A 15439-nucleotide genomic window follows, 5' to 3' on the forward strand; every position below is an offset into this window, starting at 1 on the left:
CAGCACATTAAGACAAGAAATTATATAATAATGCTGTCGACAGAAAAACACGGATTGCTGTATAAAAATATGAACATTTTTTATTACCATCACCACATCCTGGTTCTTGCTGTCATACGACACACACACACACACACACACACACACACACACACACACACACACACACACACACACACACACACACACACATAATTAACGGGGCAGTGCTAACCACCATATTATTTCAAAGATGTGTATATTAATATAGAAATAACATTTATACATCATATATGCAAGTTATACATTGTTGGCATTTACAAATACGAATTCGTGTAAAATATATTTCCTAATTTATCTCCGCGCTAAATACAAACCTTTTTGCTGTCGACGCTTCCGAGCATCTACAGGATTCCAGCCTCGCTTCGTATTCTTTTGATTGAATACCAATAACACGTGGATGATGTTACCTCCACGCGAAGAGGATCTGACACCTCACTGTTCTCCAGTTTCGGGTTCCCTCTTACTAGGATCGTCTTCACCCTCTGCTGTCTTTTCAGACCAAAGGACATCATTTCTCGGGTCTCTGGTCATATCCTGATCCGGACTGCTGCTATTGTACCCAGAGGAGCCACTGAATTCCTGCAGGGGATCGTCTGCTCTTGCCTGGTCGTGCTGTGCCTCCTGCTGCTGGCTGAGGGTGAGGGAGGACGAAGGGAGCGGCTGCAACAAACCAGGTGAGTCGCATGGGTTATTAACGGGTAACTGAAAAGACTGCTCAGAGACGGGACTCCTGACGGTGTTACTGGAACAGTTAATCTTGAGCTTAGCACTTGTGTCACATGTGGAGGCATTTGACAAATCTGACGACGTGCTTGCTTCTGATACGTGTTTATTTTTCGTTGCTGTCATGAGCTTATGACTTGTTCTGTCCTGGTCACAAAGACTCGATGTTGTAGAGGCGGTGGGGGACTCGAAGTGGTCTTGTTGACCTGCTGCTCCATCAGGGGAACGGGAGGGTGGACGGGGACAAGGAATTTTGATAGGCGTGAGGCGTCGGGGTGCGAGGGGGGTATAAGTGTGCTGGCGACCCGCTCCACCTGCAGGAAGAAAAAGTAACTGTGATAGAATCATTTTCAGCTATGGATGTGAGGTAACATGCACACACGCGCATGCGCCACACTTGTATACCAAACGGACTTGTTGTGCGCGCACGCACGCACGCACACCACTCTCTCTCTCTCTCTCTCTCTCTCTCTCTCTCTCTCTCCTTCCTGTACGCATTAGTCACTCGTTCGAGGGACACACACACACACACACACACACACACACACACACACACACACACTTGCACCCGTGTGTCCCACACACCATAACGTATAGGTTCGCACAAACTACCTTGCTCAGCGCACGGCTGTTGCGACGCCAAGAAATTATTTTGGTCAATCAAACCTTGTTCGTACTTACACACTATATCGTGTCACAAACATAGGCCCGCGAGGGTGCCTGCCGCTGTTCAATGATATTTACCATGAATAACACAAGTGTAGTTAGTAGTCACATGCGAGTTCACAGAATCAGTTGACCCCGAGGTAAGAGTCAAAGTGATCCCATCTGTAATTGTCACATTCACAATCCTGCCTGCCGCTCCTCAGACAAGCGGCATCTCTCCTCTCTCTTGACATGTCATCTCCAAAAACCTTCCACCTCCGTCTCCGAGAATCTGCAGCCCACTCTGACCCATCTCGACTAAAGTGTTGATTGGCAATCGCTCGTATTTTCATAGATGAACTCTTTATTATTTTTTTGCGTCGTATGCCTCTCTCCCCCACACACACACACACACACACACACACACACTTAATACGATGACGCACGAGCACGTATGCATGCACACACGGTATCTCTCTCTCTCTCTCTCTCTCTCTCTCTCTCTCTCTCTCTCTCTCTCTCTCTCTCTCTCTCTCTCTCTCTCTCTCTCTCTCTCTCTCTCTCTCTCTCTCTCTCTCTCTCTCACAACGCACACACACACATGATGTAATTTATTGTCTCAACGCACACACACACATGATGTAATTTATTGTTACAATAAGAATTGTAAACATCAGTTCGCCAAGTCAAGGTGTGGCTTTATAACTTGACAGCATCACCAGTTTCATTTCATTCACCTGTAAAGGAGACAAGGCTACAGGGCGACCTAGGGAAGTGAGATCCCGACAGGAGGAGGCCGGAAGGGCTCAAGCTAGAGTACTCCGTCGACTGGGAGTCCTCAAGGCCACAGTGGTCTTTGCCTGGGGAGGAGGACCGGGATGTCGCATGCTGTGGCCGTGGAAGAGACCTAACGGCATCCTGAACTATTTCCGGTGCTTCTTGCAGGTATTCAAGATTTCTGAGCGACGACAGTGGACGGAAAAGCCCCTGAGAGGAGCATACACTTGAATTTTCAATGGTACTGCTTCTACATGAGCTGATAGATAATTGGTCTTCTGATGGTGGATGGAGGCTACTCAGGCGGCCAGATATGTCCTCGTAAGTACTTGGCGTTACAAGGCAGACGTCAGGCCCTTGTGGCAAGCTTACGGTAAGATGTGGACTTCGAGAAATCTTGGGGCTTCCTGCGGAGAAAGCGGCAGTAATGGAAGCTGGAACTCCGAAATTAGTTTCTGCAGAAGTGTTAGAAACAGCAGAAAGTTGATGTGTGGAACCGTCAGAGCCGCCTCCCCACGAGCTCGTTCGGGGAGGAGTTGTCCGTAAGGCGATGAACGTGCTACTGGTTGTGATGACTCCGCCATTACGGGGTGAAAGCTGTGTGGTGGTAATTGTGGTAGTTGTGGGGACAGCTGCAGCAGCAGCGGCAGGAGGGGGCACCAATCCTCCATTACCGCAGAGAACAAGTTTGTCCACCTGTTGATGAAACAATAACAAACTGAAAATAACCCCCCAAAAAAAAAAAAAACATTTTATGTGACTATTGTATTAGAAGTTAGACAAATGTACATTGTGAATACTACTAAACGCGCAGCAGACAAACTTGGTCGAGAGTCGGAGACTGTAACTGTCCACCGGGAGAGAGGGCGGTGAGCGGCAGCAGGGGCAGGTAAGGGAGAGTACCCGGCACCGCAGACGGGGAGCCGCCATCCTTAACTCCCGGTGTAGGAGAACTTTTGGTGGACGCTGAAAAGAATGCAGCAGAGTTTGCTCAGTTAAAATACTTGGCCCATTGTCACATAACACAACTAAATATCTGAATCGTTTCCACTCACCTGAAACTGCAGCAGCAGCATCAGCAGCCGCAGCGGCAGCAGCTGCAGCTCGTCGCCGAACGAAACAGGTGATGATGGATATATTAAGGAGTAGAAGTGCGGCGCCCGTCAGTGTAAGAAGCAGAAGCATGAACCGTGGCAGCCTGGAGGGAGTGGAGCCTCCCTGCCCCCCTCCGTCCACGCCGGCTGCACCACCCCTGCCTCCTGCCACCGCCGCGCTGCCGCCCGCAAGTCCCTGGAAGCTGGTGGGCGGCTCGGTGTCTCGACCTGCAGAAGCAAAAGAAGTCGGCAGGTCAGCAAGGCGGAAAAGCAGCAAGGCAGCGCAACAGCACGAGGCTCAGAACACAGCACGATACTCACAGAACACAGCACGAGACTCACCTGGCCAGGTGAGCATGGCACGGCTCACAAAGTGAGAGCGGCCGTGCGGGCTGACGGCCTGCACGCCCACAGTGTACTGGCGCCCTGGGTCCAGTCCCTCAATACGCACCACGGAGGTCATGCCCCCCGCCACCTCCAGGTGCTGTGGGGAAACTCCATCAGTGATTGAACGTCTCCCCGATCCCCCTCATGCACACGAGACAAGCACAGGACAACTCTTTCAGCACACCAGTACTCAGTCACAAAACATATGTAAGCATACTGCGCCCACAGCGTAACAGCATCTAAATCTCTTTCAGTACAACAGCACATCGTCTCCCTTAGCACAGCACCACACATTCTCCTTCAGCACAGCAACACACAGTCGTGTCACATCATCCTCACAGCACATCAGCCAGTCATGTGCATGATCCACATAATCCAGAGTTTATCACTCCGTGCTTAAATATTGTTTTCAGCTTTCATTTTCCTGAGCTTGTGGTAACTTCCAGTGTCTGTTTCCTAGGCTACCGCGTTTCAGGAAAGTGGTACTAATTGCCTCCCCAGCGCATCAAGGACCACAAAGAAGCTGTTATGTTGGGGAAAAAATGCCATTACAGTCACCATCATAAAATCGAATGAAATTTTTTTTTCCTCAAAACTCATCTTCTGGACGAAAGTACTAAAACAAAAGTAAACCTCAGCCACAACCCTACAGCCCACAGGACAGACACCAGCAGACACCTGTTGTTGCCTCACCTCGTATTCTGATTCGTTCACAGGTCTGTACCTGACGGTGTAGCCCCGTGGAGAACCGCCCCCCAGGTTAGGTGTCCAGGTGAGCCACACTTCCTCTCCCGTCACGTTAGCCACCTGTGAGAGAGAGAGAGAGAGAGAGAGAGAGAGAGAGAGAGAGAGAGAGAGAGAGAGAGAGAGAGAGAGAGAGAGAGAGAAAATCGATGACGGATGCCGTACTGTTTTCAATGTAACATACAAGACGCGCGTGTAGTTTACTTACAATGAGATGAAGGGGCGGCAGCGGTCGGCTGGGCGGTCTGAGGTGCACCAGAACGGAATCTGATCCAAGCGCGTTATGTGCCGTACAACGATAGCTGGTGTAGTCCTGGTGGCGTATCTTTGTGACCTCCAGCACAGACGCCCACGTAACTAGACCGTCCGTCAGCTGCGGCGTAGATGGGAAAAGAACTCAGGTCTACATAAAGCCAGTAAGTATCGTGTCTTATCATCATACATTATACTCTTAGTATATTTATTCAACCTTCTGTCAAAATATGAGGCAAAGTATCGAAGAGTTTGGCTAATTTTCGTCGTAAAAAGTAATTCATTTTTATGAGGCACAGCAGTGACGAAATGCTGCTACTCATCCTCTGAACTTCAGCTTTTCAACTGGTTCTATTTCCAATGCCACATCCTCAGAAGCAGTCCTTTTCACGAGAAGAGGAGGTATCCCCGGTGTCATTGTGCTTCTCCTGGGCATTGATAATATACCTCCTATAGACATCCGCTGCCCACTATAAGGATAATATTTCTGTGTCATTCTTCACCGCGCTTGGATGTAGGCGTGCGTCACATCCAGCTAGTACTTGTTTAAAGTCATTCACTGAATAGACTCAAGCGTTTCACTCGCTGACCACGAAATCTGTCACCTTGCACACTTCGTTGGCGATAGGTTCTTTGTGCGACTCAAATCTGTCCTTTTAGTAGGGGACTTCCAGCGGTTGCATACTTCTAGGCGTTTCACATGACCTCCTCACTTGCGAAATATGAAAGTCTCTTGATTGTAACGCCAATCATTTCTCCGTATGCTTCCACCTTTCTTAGAGGGTCGACTGCACATTCTCTGACTACATCGTTCCCTTTCTAAAACTAAATAACCGTTTTGTCACCAATGACTTGCAAAGACAGTCTTTGATTGCCTGGTTTATGAGGGCACAGTGCCTCGCACAGTCTTACTTCTCCCCTGACCATGTCTTCTCGGTTTGTTCACAACAGCTACAAACTCTTAATTTTCGAGGAATGGCGCTCTTTAATCAACTGACCCCACACCACAATCAACGATCTGGCAAAGAGGCATCATAACTTATTTCTGTGTCGCTAAAGGAGTTCCCAGCGGTGAACCCCTGCGAATCAACATATTTTTTAGAAGTAAAGGTTTCACACATGTGCACCTTATGTTCTGAAGAACTCAACTTTATGGTAGTGACCAATTGGCTTCCTTAACTATACAGCATTTGCTGTTCTAAAGCCTCAGTTTGAGGAAAGTGTTGCGTGAACGATGTCCGCCGCAGTGTCAGGAGGAAAACGAAGTTAGCATGTCACTCCCCGCGGAAATGAGCAACTTTGTTTGCACAAACTGTAATTTTATTTTCGTAAATGTGATTATGATGTTGGCTTTGTTTTATTTTAAATACTCATTCAAAGACTAAGAAGATTTACGGTAAGAAATTGAGCCACAGAGCACTTATTTATAGGAAACCGGTTAATCAGAAAGTTATTCACAGTAATCCACATCTTGATCCACGACACTGTCTCGCAGCTCAGAAAGAAATGCCACCATCCAAAGAGCGCTGCAATATTCTCAGTCTTCACTGTTCCAATACCACTTACTAACCAACTGTTCTTTCGAAATACAGAGAAAACGGAGATGCGTAAAGACCGCCGCTGATCATTTTCTCTCCATTCACTTAGCTGTATCCAGAATATGCAAGGAAACAGCAGAATTATTATTTTTTTTTTTTTCTACATGCCGACAAACCTCCCTTACACAAATAAAAATCCACCATCTCTTTCCTTCCATCTAACACACACACACACACACACACACACACACACACACACACACACAAAGAATATTCAAGCTAAAAGAAACCCAATACCTAAGAGCTAGATAAAATATTCAGTTGTCAGTCTTGGGATTGATTTCAATTTTTTAATGAGCGCACGCAAAATACTTGTAACCTGAAGACAGGAGCTCATCATGCACTACTAAACACGAACTAACTACCAAACTTCCCTGCATCATAGACACATAATTCCTCTTGATCTTTTCAAAGTTGATGGAGGAACTTACTTCCATTGAAATCAACCCTAGTATATCTCTTACCTAACCAACCTTACCTAGATGGTCATTGCTGAAATAAAAGTTCTCCTTCAGCAAACTATTTCCATTCAACTTACTGCCTTCTTGGAAAAACTCCCTCCTGTCAGAGAAAAGTACTGAACCTGCGCCCAAACAAATAAATAAACCATGATGGAATTTCAGGACACCTTGGCTACGTGAAATTGAGTGACTGATTAATTGATTGAGTACTATTTTGACACCGCAGATCATTTGGTGTAGCTCATTATAAGTTATTAAAAGAACAAGAAATAGTAACTTAAAATTCGTTCAGATAATATAAATGCAAAATGAAAAATAATTATAAAAGAAATAGGAAAGGCAATCAAATCAATCGCTACATGAGAATCGTGAAGGCAAATAGACACAGTGACAGTATAAAGCTTGCTGGGAGTCATCACACATGAAAGATCGACTAATTCAGCAGCAGCAGCACCACCACCACCACCACCACCACCAACAACAAAAACAACAATAACAGTTAACAACAACAACAACAACAAAAACAACAAGAACGCCTCCAATACCACGAACTTGTATAATGTCGCACATGATGCAGTATTGCTCACAGCTTTGTTAAACTTTTTTTTTTCTTTTCGTGCACGACTTTAACCGATACTAATCATGAACTTAGCATATTCCGCGAACCTTACTTCACAACATCTCTTAAAATTATCTGTCTATACTTGGACAACAACACGACTAATGCACAACACCTGCTGGACTTCAATAAGCCACCGCGTAGATAACTAAGCTTGTTATTACAAAGCAAATTAATTATCCCTCTCTGACATTGCTTATACTTAATTATCTCAACTCGGACAGACATAAAACCACAACACACTCAACAGTTCCTGTAATCGGTCACCGCTCGTCCCTCAGCTGCGGTCGCCAACAATACGTATATTGGATAACACACGCAACCCTCACATGACCTTTCACTTCACACGGAAAACATGGAAAAACATAACAATAAAAGTAAGCAGAAAATTGACTGCACTCGGAGCACTGACCGAGAATAGCTTCGGGCAAAAGAAACAATAAACCCACGTACTTCACAAAGTTGACGTACACTGCACTTAATTAGGCATTCGCAGCACGACGCTCACTCACTCATTAACAACACTTTAAGCGAAAAAAAAATGCAGTTCAAAATATAGCTGAGAGTAATCATGTTACGCCTAAGCCCATTACCACATGTTTACAGTACACACACACACACACACACACACACACACACACTGAATTGCCACTCACTGAATACCTATGAACACGACACCTCTCAGCACAACACATCTCATGGAACAACAAGCTAACATGCCACATTGGAAAATAGCAACTTAGTACACATTTATTCCCTCACTAACTCTGAAAATGCAACAGCACGCACGCACGCACACACACACACACACACACACACACACACACACACACACACACACACACACTTCATCAAATGGATCTTATGAAAACGTAGCTAATCTATTTTCGACAACCATCCTCCATACTTACAGCCAGAGAGGCAATATCGCCAAGGTAGTTGAGAGTCACACATGCACGACCACGCTCAGGAGACCGCGTGGCACTAGAATGCGATCAATACAAGATAAGCCAGACCTTAGACTCCACAAACCTACATCCGGCATAAGACACACTCCACATTCGCTTCCCCGCACGCATGTTAAGAGACAGATGCATCATAACAAGAAGACATTGCTGATCACACTGGTATGTTATGTATGTTGCTGCTATTGTTACAGTTGTTCTTGTTACTGATGTCACTACTACTACTGCTGCTACAACAACAACAACATCTACTACTACTACTACTACTCTTACCCTTACGACTTCACGTGCTAGAAGTCTCTCAAAGGTAAAGGTGCAATTAAAGAAAGACACGTATACTAAGCAGGTGTGCTTACTGTTGAACTGATCAGGTGTGTTTATTAGTCAGTAATGTTTCTGCTAGTTAGGAGCAAGGGTGTGTTTACTAGCGAGGAGCACAGGTGTGTTTACTGGGGAGAAACATAAGTGTGTTTACTGGCGAGGAACTCGTGCTGAGGGGCACAAGTGTGTGGTGAGGGGAACAGATGCGTTTATTGATCAGTGACACACTTGCATGAGGGACACAAATCCCCACAGGTGTTAGTAGGGAGAAGCACGTGGTTGTGAAGCACAATTACCTGTGGCTCGTGGATGGTGTACTTGTCGCTGTTGAGAAGAATGAGATCACTGGAGCTGCTCCACACGAACGTGGGCGGCGGGGCAGCTCGCACCCGGCACACCAGCCGCCCAGTGCCACCCACCTCCGCCCACGACGCGTGGAATTCATCTTTATCAGTTGGTTTGCTGGAAACACCCACATCAGGGACCACAGTCGCTGGCTCTGAAAATAAGTAAATATACCCAGGCGATACAAAGAGACTGTGACTGGTGGGGTGAGGCGAGGGGAGCAGCACGACCATCCACCTGCACACGGCGCTTCGTCTGTACTTGACATTATCGACAAGAGTTGTCTAGGTGTCTTCGAGAGTCCTCAGCACACCCCTCGCTGCCATCTACTTCAATGGTCAAAGAAATTCTTGAGCGATCTCTCTTTTTCGTGTTATTTCTTTTATGCCATACATTTTGAAGAAATCGTGTTATGTGTACTTACGTTGAACAACAAGGCGTGTGGCCCTGGGCGTGGCAGAGCCAAGAGGACTGCGAGCATGACAGAAATATACGCCGGTGTCCTTCATGGAGGCTGCTTCCACTGTCAGCCAGGCCACGCCCTCACCGAAGGCCAGCCCACCAACCAGTCTATGGGCGGGAGGAAGATATGAAAGATGTTAAAACCTCCATTATTAGCTAAAGTGGTGGGGAGTGGAGATACTGGCGTGGGTGATCAGAGTGATGATGCGTCTCGCAGGATCTTTTCCTCTACCATATACCGAAGTAATCCAAATCTTTTCTACAACATGGCGAAAATCATAAGCAAGAAAAGTGAAAGCTTTACCAAATCTAATTCTTCCGATGATTTCTGACACTTCTCAAAATCCTTTCCGTATTTTCTGACAAAGTTTCCATCTCACCTATCGCTGAAACTGAACTCTTTGAATTCATCGCTGGATGATTCTGGGTTCATTCCTCCTACACCTCTTTCATCTGAACTGACATTGAAATTCCTTGTAACAATGTTTTGAATGGCTTCTCTGACTTTGATACTCGGAAATCTCATGGTTCTGACGCAATCTCCCTTATTGTTTTCCTCAACTAGGTTTTAGCGTTGACACCTTGCCAAGTTAAAATTTTTCGTCTTTGTGTGTCAACATCCACTTTTTGCTGGATGTTTTCCTACATTCAACCTGTTCTTAAGAAAGATGACCGGTCCAATTCCTTAAAATATCATCCCATAACTTTTATTTCCCGTCTTTATAGTCTTCCAGTTTTTCCTCGAAATGAAGGTTCTTACGCATTTACCCAGTCACAGTCTTTCTGATTGTCAGTATGAATTCCGTAAAAGACGATTCACTAGCTTTCCTTTGTGAATCTTGGTCATCCTCTCTTAATTAAAGGAATTGAAGAAACTTATCCTACTGTCTTTCTAATATGTCAAAAGATTCTGATACCATCTGACATAAATGCTTAAGCTTCTTTCATACGGTCTCTACACCTAATCTACACCTGAATCTATCATTTCGTTCCTGTCCGTTCCATCACTGCAGTGGGAGATAGTCTCCCTTCTATGCCTATTGACAATGGTGTTCCATAAGGTTCTGTCTATCACCCATTCTCTTTCGATTATTCATAAATAATTTCAGCCAAACCTTTTGCTGTATCCACTCTTAAACGTATCTCATCTTTATTTGTCAGGCGTCTAACTCAAATTAAACAATTCACGAAGAAAAACGCTCAGCTTCTGATCTTTCCATAATTTCTGAATGTGGCAAGACAAATATTGGGTTCCTGAGGCACTGCGTCCCAAAACTTTTTTTTTTTTTTCACTATCAATTCGATAAAGTCTTCCATCATCTATCCTCTCATCTTCAGCGACACTCAGCTTTCTCCCACACCTATAGTGAATATACTTGCGTAATCCTTAAAAAGAATTATAAATAAACAAATAAATAAGTAAAAAGATCAACTGAGAATTTCACATTTAATCTCCTATTGAAACACTTTCCATCAAATTAGGTGTTCTTTGTCGTCTCCGTCAGTTTCTCCTCTCAGATGGAAACAATAAACAGAGGTTATCCAAGGCTCCTGTACATATACTGGGAGACTTCAGTCAAAAGTGCAGCTTTAATGAAAAGAGTGGAGTAAAAACACTTTTCGCCCCAACAACTTCTTCTTTATTAAGTGACTATTTAGTCTTCCACATTTTGCTGTTATGATGTATTCCTTGTTTTCTTCTATTGTTAATTTCATAGTTTTCTTTTTTATTATACCTCCTAAATGCATGCCTACCCAACCTGTCATAGCTTCGATAGACAAGACTTACTAACTCCTCCCTGTGCTGTCCTTACTAACGCTATAGATAGCTACGAGTAGTATCTTCACTCATTCATTCCTTGCACTGATACTGGAATTTTCTTCGTTTGTTTTTCCCTTCTTAACTATTTCACGAGAGGAGTAGCAAGTCCTCTCGATGTAAATTTGCCGATCCATTTATCAACCATTTCCTTTCCATTACACTAATTTTGAGAGTAGCGGTCTAGCTTTTTTTTTTTCTTCTTTTCTCAATTTTTTTCCCTGGCCAGCCCCCTTCACAAGTGTATGTGTGTGTGTGTGTGTGTGTGTGTGTGTGTATATATGTGTGTGTGTGTGTGTATATATGTGTGTGTGTGTGTGTATATGTGTGTGTGTGGGTAAAATGAATAAGCCCTACACGCTCGACCCAGTAAAGATCAAAGGCCGGAAAGGGGGAAGAACTCCGCTCTTAGTTGACATTTACAGCGGATCAAGGTGTAAAGGTTATTCCTTCTCCGGGCGTGGGATTGTTTGCATGACCCTTATCTTTCATCGATGCTTCACTTCCTCTCTCGACAGTTTTTTTTTTTTTTTCTTCTTTTCTTTTCGGCTCGAAGGTGAGCGTAGGTGGTGCTGCTTGCTTTTCAGGTTTTGTGTTCGTTGTTGATTGCTGTCTCACCTGTTAAGTACTATCGGTGGACTTCTTGTGTCGACGATCTTGAAATCACATTAGTTTCATAAGAGGTGTGGTAAATCTTATTAACCCTTATTTTACTGCCTCCACTCTTTTAAAACCCCAAGAAACGAGAGAGAAAATAAACACTTATACTTTTTCCTTATATCTCATCTTTCCTTTTCCGGTTGTCTTCCGCCCATTGCTGTGACAAACCTAAGGAAAACGAGAAAAACTTCATGGAATATAGTGACAAATTATAGTTTACTAAAATAGTAAGCAAGTAATTGTAATCGTTTGTGACGATACTATATTATGAGTTAAATTACAATTATATTCAGGACTAGTTACCTTTTCAAATTGTGTTTATGATGAAATTTGTCGCGTTGCAGTGAATGGAGTGATGAGCGGAATACTTGGGGATGATCCAGTAAAACTAGTGAATGCCAGTTTTTTTTTTTTTTTCCTTTTCTTTCCATTACTAAAACCGTCAAAGGGTTCGAGATATGCGGCATACATTAGTACTTTGAATAATTTGATTCCATTTTTTTTCTTTTAGAGAGAGAGAGAGAGAGAGAAAGGATTCACACTGATACGGATACAAGAAAACATAAGGAGTTACAAATAAAGGGAATAAAAATCGGTGTTCACTGTCTCATGCCATAACCTTCCCTGTCCGACCACATACTGCTGCTGAGTACAAAAGGATGACACACTGAACAGTTAATATTACTCGTGCTGTTCTTGGATTGATAGCACTTGGCGGTCACAAGTACCACGCCACAGCCATTATTGTGGAGGGAATGGTCGTCTTAGAGACTATCAAGGGACAAAAGTCTTCTGAGAGGGAGTGGTTGTCTTCACACCCAACATTACGTAACTTTCAGCACTCCATATGGGTGTGGTCGTCTTCTGATGTAACATAATACGTAAGACTACAAATAAACTTAGAGTCGTGCTCGTCTTCCCACACATCAGCCATATATAACAAGGGCGTGGTCGCTTTCCAATGTAAAACGGAAAGGCTCTCAGCGCTCCAGAAGATTACTATAAAAAAGACAGACGCACTTCACTTAGTTGAAACTTACTGGAGCTGAGTGAGTGCCTTGCTCCTTGTTGATTGGCTGGGATAAAAGCTCAGAATAGGCGCTCATTGGTTGGTGGGATACAGTGGGCCGTCTCCCACTAGACCGATTTTGACTCTGCACAATGTGTCTCCACTCCATCTAGTTGTCTGTTTTCGAGCAGTATTTTTTTTTTTTATTCCGTGACTAAAAACGGTAATTCAAGAGCGTAAACAAAAAAAGGAGACAAATGTTTCAGTAGTTTTATATTAATCAGTTCATAATTTCCATTTACAAAGGAATTACAAGGTCGGGTAACGATAAATTATGAATGTCTGAAAATTTCATCATAACAGGAAGGCGTAATCATATTCCGGAGAAAGCGGAATGAGATGTGGACAATTTCCTCTCTCTTTTTAGGTTGCACGAATCGCAAAAATCCATTATGACGCGAAGCCTACGTGGGTTGCTATTTGTGTCTGATGTCTGCAGCTTCATTATCTGTTTTTCCTATGCACTTTGCTAAAAATCATCCTGCATCTTCGTATTTAAGAAAAAAAATTATCATGCAGTGCGAGTATATGTGCATATATGCGTGTTTCGTAATTGTCATCATTCATATCTTTAGTTGCAATGATAAATCCACATCTTCATGAAACTATAATCCGTTAGCCGTCCACTGCCCAATGGTGAAATATCCGATATTACGAAATGCAAGCAAATTACTTAAAAAAAGGTACGTGAAGAATTTTTCCAGCTCAGAGCAGCTCAGTACAAGGCAGTCTACTGCCTCACCCTTTCTGCAATCACCGAACGACTGTTGTGTTCCGTCAATCAGCGGGAGAGGAGATCAGCTCAGCTCCACCTCGGGGACGTTTCCGTCAAATACAGGAATAAGTCAGAAATTGGAATAGAGAGAGAGAGAGAGAGAGAGAGAGAGAGAGAGAGAGAGAGAGAGAGAGAGAGAGAGAGAGAGAGAGAGAGAGAGAGAGAGAGAGAAAGAGAAAGAGAGAATGACGCTAACAATTCACGTTCAGCGGATGTTGATTCATTACTTGCAGCTGAATATCGGCTCACACTGCACGTTGCCAGATCAAAATATTCCTTGAGACATCAAAGTATCACTTTCTACCAGATCATGAAATATTTAGTATTTTGTACGAGCAACAGAGTTCACGCGAAACCACACATCGTCTAACAATTGTTCTTTCTGCCATTTCAGAATGTGGCAGGGCAAATCTTGTGTTGCTGAATACTTCATAACTCTATTCCTTCATCTAACCTCCTCCAAGGGCCTCTGCACAAGACTTTCTACTTCCTCTCATCCCTATTTAATTTACCTTCCTAATGCAAGAGTTAATCAGTATCTTCACTCCCGGGATCAAACACTGAACAACAAAGAGGAAGAACAGAGGCGCCGCGACGCTCACCATGGAAGCTCCACAGGTACACGAAAGTCACAAGGTTCATATTTCCAGACAAAATTCATACTCATTTACGGCGATGTATTGGCCATAAGGAATTTTGATGGGCCTTAGTTGCACCCTACTAAATACTCCCCGGCACGCGAGGACGAGTAATCAGATGGGAGTCAAGGTCGCGCCTTCAGGAGACAGACACAACAATGAGGGCTGGAGATATTGAGAACGTGCTGGAATGGCAGATGTCACTTAGGAGGCGAGGAAAACATACACAACACTTGTCACATCAACACGAGTGTGGGGGAGAACAGTGTGCGTCACTGCCTATATTCAAGATGAGTTAGGATAACTTAATTTCCTCAACTATCAAACATTTTTAACTTCTTCAGTAAAGGTGAAGCGGTGGGCGAGTGGTACAGAACTGGTGAATCGGATGATCAGAGTTTGATCGTCTAGCGGCCGAAAATCACTCACTTGCTGCCCATCAAGCCTGTCTTCAAGTGCTAATGCGCGGCACGCACCGACCGTCAGCGTCAATTTCTACAAGGAAGACGTCAATAAATAAATAAATAAATAAATAAATAATATATACAATAAAATAAAATCGAATAAAAATAAATTGATAAATAGAATTCAAAACACAAAGAAATAAACAAATAAACAAATAAATAAAAAAATTATGTCTGCACCACCACGGACGGGACTCAACCATCTTACGCCTTCATAAACAAACCTTGCAGAAATGAGTTTACAGACGCTTTGAGACCCAAACATCAATAAAAACATTAGTAACGGACAACTCACGAAATGGGAATGATCAAAGATTGCAAGCAGACACCAGCCAGATAGTCCCTTCTCATACACTAAGGCGAAAACACTTAAATGCAACACCGCTGTTCTGGAAAATTTTAGTCATGTCAGAGGAACACTAAGCACATCAGAGACAAATACAAAAAACTTTCAACGGCGCATCGACAAAACACTTATACGAGCTGACCTGCGTAACTGTAACTTACTAACTAACTAGTAACTGAGAAAATGATCTCGCACCTTGTTGATCAAACTAAAATACAATTCAGTCTTTTAGA

General features: G+C 43.8%; 1 protein-coding gene across 1 annotated transcript in view; it reads right to left on the minus strand.

Annotated features, from left to right (window-relative positions):
• Nucleotides 1-221: 221 nt before the first annotated feature.
• Nucleotides 222-15439, minus strand: part of LOC135114122 (nephrin-like) — a 43064-nt gene continuing 27846 nt past the window's right edge. The window contains exons 9-17 of the mRNA XM_064029832.1: nucleotides 9398-9543; nucleotides 8925-9127; nucleotides 4621-4785; nucleotides 4362-4475; nucleotides 3624-3765; nucleotides 3243-3509; nucleotides 3011-3153; nucleotides 2148-2883; nucleotides 222-1079 (exon numbers count right to left, since the gene is read on the minus strand). Of these exons, the coding sequence (XP_063885902.1) occupies nucleotides 475-1079; nucleotides 2148-2883; nucleotides 3011-3153; nucleotides 3243-3509; nucleotides 3624-3765; nucleotides 4362-4475; nucleotides 4621-4785; nucleotides 8925-9127; nucleotides 9398-9543 (2521 nt within the window). The 3' untranslated portion in view covers nucleotides 222-474. The remainder of the gene's footprint in view (nucleotides 1080-2147; nucleotides 2884-3010; nucleotides 3154-3242; nucleotides 3510-3623; nucleotides 3766-4361; nucleotides 4476-4620; nucleotides 4786-8924; nucleotides 9128-9397; nucleotides 9544-15439) is intronic.

This window comes from Scylla paramamosain, chromosome 27 (assembly GCF_035594125.1).
Source record: "Scylla paramamosain isolate STU-SP2022 chromosome 27, ASM3559412v1, whole genome shotgun sequence".
Classification (NCBI taxonomy): domain Eukaryota; kingdom Metazoa; phylum Arthropoda; class Malacostraca; order Decapoda; family Portunidae; genus Scylla; species Scylla paramamosain.